The sequence below is a fragment of the Entelurus aequoreus genome, linkage group LG25 (genome assembly GCF_033978785.1).
Source record: "Entelurus aequoreus isolate RoL-2023_Sb linkage group LG25, RoL_Eaeq_v1.1, whole genome shotgun sequence".
Lineage (NCBI taxonomy): Eukaryota > Metazoa > Chordata > Actinopteri > Syngnathiformes > Syngnathidae > Entelurus > Entelurus aequoreus.
In genome coordinates, this window is record NC_084755.1 from 19,663,766 (window position 1) to 19,668,680 (window position 4,915).

The 4,915-nt window shown below is 44.6% G+C and overlaps 1 protein-coding gene across 1 annotated transcript; it reads left to right on the plus strand.

Annotated features, from left to right (window-relative positions):
* The first annotated feature begins 3,705 nt into the window (after positions 1 to 3,705).
* Positions 3,706 to 4,593, plus strand: LOC133642652 (transmembrane protein 100). Its single transcript, XM_062036989.1, has one exon. The coding sequence runs from the start codon at positions 3,773 to 3,775 to the stop codon at positions 4,154 to 4,156; it is 384 nt and encodes a 127-aa protein (XP_061892973.1). The 5' UTR covers positions 3,706 to 3,772; the 3' UTR covers positions 4,157 to 4,593.
* Positions 4,594 to 4,915: the final 322 nt, after the last annotated feature.

The following is a 4,915-nucleotide window of genomic DNA, read 5'->3' on the forward strand; positions in this document are numbered from 1 at the left end:
ATTTGGCAAAAGAGCTTTTGGCATTGCTGCCCCTATGGCATGGAATGCATTGCAGACGAAACTGAAACTCACTGAACTACTTCCATTTGGAGACTTCCGTTCTGTCCTGAGGGACAAACAGCAAGAGACTTTTGCACAGTGCCTGTGTTTTTAAAAGGTGTAAATCTTTATTGTTTTACAGTTCTCTTTTATGTATTTTAAAATGTATGTCTTAATGTATTACTTTTTTGAAACTGCTCTGTGACATGTGCTGTTGACCTCTTGGCCAGGTCACCCTTGTGAAAGAGATCTTGATCTCAATGGGTTTCTTATCTGGTTAAATAAAGGTTCTATATCAGCTATAATAGCCTACTATCAAAATGACTATGTGTCGCAGGCTGAAGCAAATCTTCGTTGACAGAAATGTGGAAATGTAATATTTATTCTACACATTTTTACAACATTAGAAACCATTAGTAAATCAGAGGCTACTCAGAAGGTGAGATAACTCCTGGAAATTACTGGCTTTTAATGGCCAAAGGTATAGATGTGTGTGTCCAAGTTAAAGGAAACGGCAGGCTGTCTTCTTTTAATAGATTTATTGCAATCTTTGGCAAGCTAGGTAATTTTTGCTGTGGTCTGGAACAACATGGCACACAAACAACTATCAGAAATGCAGTCAATATTACATACAGATAATGTGTCATGAGACATGCAAAACTAAATCATATACAAAAAGGATACAAGTAAAGGATATTAAATCAGCTCAAATATACCCACAAATGAAGCATAATGATGCAATGTGTACATACAGCTAGCCCAGTGGTTCTTAACCTGGGTTCGACCGAACCCTAGGAGTTCGGCGGAGGTCAAGACACACCCGACTCATCGTGTAAATAAAAACTTCTCCCTATCGACGTATTACGGATACGGCAACAGCAGAAGTCACACTGATTTGCAGGTGTGTAATTTGTTGTGAGTTCATGCACTGTGTTGGTTTTGTTGTTTGAGTTGAGTTGAGTTTGAGTTTATTTCGAACATGCAAGCATACAACATGATACATCACAATTTCCGGTTTCTCTTTTCAACATGTTCGAAAAGGAGTAGGAAGAAGCAGAGCTTATTTAATCCTACCCCTTTTCTTTACATAACAGTTGCTAAAACTTTTTGTTCACTTCCTGTTCACAATTTATTCACAATAAACTCCATAAGTAATCACAATAAAATAATACAAAAATAATAGTAATAATTTAATAATAATAATTGGTGAAGTAAGTCATATTTCATATGATGAGATAAGTAAGATTTTTGAACAAGGTGATGTTCATGCATGGTTCATTTTGTGCACCAGTAAAAAAAAACATGGTAACACTTTAGTATGGGGAACATATTCACCATTAATTAGTTGCTTAATAACATGCAAATTAGTAACATATTGGCTCTTAACTAGTCATTATTAAGTACTTATTAATGCCTTATTCGGCATGGCCTTATTATAACCCTAACCCTCTAACCCAGGGGTCACCAACCTTTTTGAAACCAAGGGCTACTTCTTGGGTACTGATTAATGCGAAGGGCTACCAGTTAGATACACACTTAAATAAATTGCCAGAAGTAGCCAATTTGCTCAATTTACCTTCAACTCTGTTATTATTAATAACTAGCTAGCCACTAACATTTTTTAACAAATCATGAATTACTTTGCACCATGTTTGTACAAATAATAACTCATGTAAAATACAAAAGTAAACTCTCAAATTTTTAAATCATGTCACACTTTGAACTGGACACCAAATCTGTTATCTGTTTCTTTGTCAGTTAGTGGGAAGCCTGGCATTGCATGCTGTTAACTAGTGTGTTGTACTCTGGTGTGTAACTTGACACTGCAACTCTGAGTGAGTCTTGCAGATGTGCATCAGTGAGGCGTGTTCTGTGTTTGTTCTTGATGAAGTTCATGTCAGAAAAGGCTGATTCACAAAGATAAGATTTTTCCTCATTGTTTGCGGAACCTTCTTAATCTTTTGGACATATTTTCACAGCAATCTGGCCTTAAGCTTAATTATGATAAATGTAAAATGTTAAGGATCGGAAATCTAAAGGGAACGTCCTTTCGAATGGAATGCAAAGTGCCTGTTTTGTGGACAGATGGACCAGTTAACATACTTGGTGTTGTTGTCCCAGAAAATCTGGAAGATCTAGGCTCAGTAAATTATGATAATCGACTAAGAAAGCTGGACAAAATTATGCAATTATGGAAAGGGAAATCCCTAACCTTGTATGGTAAAATGTCTATTGCCAACTCGTTAATTATTCCTCAATTTATTTATTAGTTTTTGTCATTACCAGCTCTATCACAAAACTTTTTTAAGATTTATGAGCGGAGGGTCTTCGATTTTGTCTGGAACGGCAAACCAGAAAAGATTAAAAGAAAGGTTTTGTACAAAAAGTATGAATATGGGGGCCTGAAACTTCTCAACCTTGAAGCTATGTGTCTGTCTTTAAAAGCATCAATTGTTCCAAAGATGTATTTAAACATTGAGTGGTACACAAATGTCCTGTTGGACAAAAAACATGTACTGTATCAAAATAAATTGTATCCTTTTTTACAAGTGACGACTCATCTGGTCCTTACGGGCGACCTGGTGCCCGCGGGCGACCTGGTGCCCGCGGGCACCGCGTTGGTGACCCCTGCTCTAACCCTAACCAAATAACTCTAAATTAAGTCTTTGTTACTTAGAATATGTTTCCCTAGTGTCCAAAAAACTCTAAATTAAGTCTTTGTTACTTAGAATATGTTCCCCATGCTGAAGTGTTACCTAAAACATATAACTTTGTCTTGAATTAGAAAAAAAAAACATTTTATTTTTCACTAAAGAAGGGTTCGGTGAATGCGCATATGAAACTGGTGGGGTTCGGTACCTCCAACAAGGTTAAGAACCACTGAGCTAGCCTAATTAGCATGTTAGCGTTGATTAGCTTGCAGTCATGCACTGACCAAATATGCCTGATTAGCACTCCAACAAGTCAATAACATTAACAAAGTGCACCCTTTGTGCATTCACGCACAGTATAAAACTTTTGGTGGACAAAATAAGACAAAGAAGGAGCGGAAGATTTTACATGTAAACAAACTGTTGCGTCACAGTCCACACTATGGTGAGTTCAAGAACCGCCAAAATTAGTAGGACAAAACGATGTTCAATTTACCGGTACCAAAATATTGGTACCAAATTGGTCTGCAAGAGAGGTGTGAAAGTATACTATTTGCTTCTTTCATTCAGCCACCACTGGCATCACTATAGTGTTTGTGTGTGAGTGAGTGGGTGGGAACCGAGTGTGGGCGGATTGTATTTCACTCTCTCTGTCACGTGTAGGGTTGCTCAGTAGTGTTTACGTGGAAGGTGTTGCATGTTTCCTTCAGGCGCATGTGTGGGTCAATGATAATGAAATTCCACACCTGTGTTACTGCAGTGCTGTAAACATAACACAACATGTAGGAGAGTACAACCGTGAGGTGGTGATGGGGAGATGCAGGAACTGCTAACCCTCCCCCTTCCTGCTCTTCATCACCCCCCCCTGATTCAACGTTCTCCGCACGTCACAGAAAAGAGACCCAATGGGGGGACGCGGACTTCCCCCCCGTAGCTCCTCCTTCCCACCCCCGCGCTGCTTTATATATGCCCTGCCACCGCCTCGGCTCAGCCCAGTGCACAATGTGCAGCCTTGCGTCCGGCAGCCACCGTACGGCAGGACAAAAAGCAGGATTCTAAGGACCGACTTCTTCCCGACGAGGATGGGCTGCACCACGGGGCCCCTGGCTTGCCAGCCGCAAGAGGGGCAATCCCTGGAAGCTGGCGGCGCCAAAGTCCCCGAGGTGCTATCCTCCCTGGAGCGTCTCTCGCAGGCCACCGGCGGCATGGAGAAGTCCTGGTACCGCTGCATCTTCCCCTTCGGCATCATCTCCCTGGTCATCGGCGTGGCGGGGACCGGGGTGACCTACACCTACAACGACCTGCCGCAGACCAAGGTGGTGTCGGTGGCGCTGCTCGTCACCGGGCTGCTGCTGCTGGCCATGGCCACCGCCTGTTGGAGCGTGCACAAGAAGAAGCGGCGGAAAAAGAAGGAGGCTGGCGGCGGCGGCGGCGGGTCCTTCACCTCGGAGCAGTGTCCCCTGTGATGCACAACTTGAAGGCAAAAGGTCGGGAGTTTTGACTTCCTCCTTCACGTGTGGTGTGGTATCGCCTCGACTCGCCCGGCCGGGGTAGTTCACTCGGCTGCTGTTTAGTCTGGGGAACATTTTGGACTCTGCCCCCCACGTCAGGTTTCCGGTGTCAAAACAACCTCCAAGGAGACACTCTAATATGCACTGCACACTGCACGCATAAATCACACACTCTTACACACACTCACACACACACCCTCCCTACGCTATGCAGAAGAAGCCACGTCCGTCGGCGCCGCCGTCGGGCGTCACCGGACGCGTCACCCGCTGCATTCCTCCCGCCGGGACAGGTGACTCTCGGAAGACCGCAACCCGACACTCGGCGGACCCACGTCAGCGGACGGCGTCACCGCCTCGTCCTGTGACACCACAGCAATGTGTCCGGGGCAGGGGGGTGCACGGGGGTGGGGGGGTCCTTTTTTTATACTCCGGCAGAGTGGAACTTGAGGACCCGCGCACGAGGAGTTGTGAGCTGCGCCGAAAGGAGGACGGAGGAGTACGGACTTCTCATGAAGATATTTGCACAGAATGGCCCCAGTCGGGGTCTTCAGCTAAGCTTCCCGAGTGCCTCCACTCGGCGGGAGTCGGGGCTGGGATTACTGAAGGACACATGCCATAACGCGGGGGGGGGGGGGGGGACCCTGACTGGCCCCTCCCGCTTCGTGCCTTGAGCAAGCACACATGGAAAAAGGCTCTGTCACATTCGTATGTTTC

Excerpts from the sequence above, each read along its gene's own strand:
- LOC133642652 (XM_062036989.1), top strand. The coding sequence starts at position 3,773 with ATGGGCTGCACCACGGGGCCCCTGGCTTGCCAGCCGCAAGAGGGGCAA.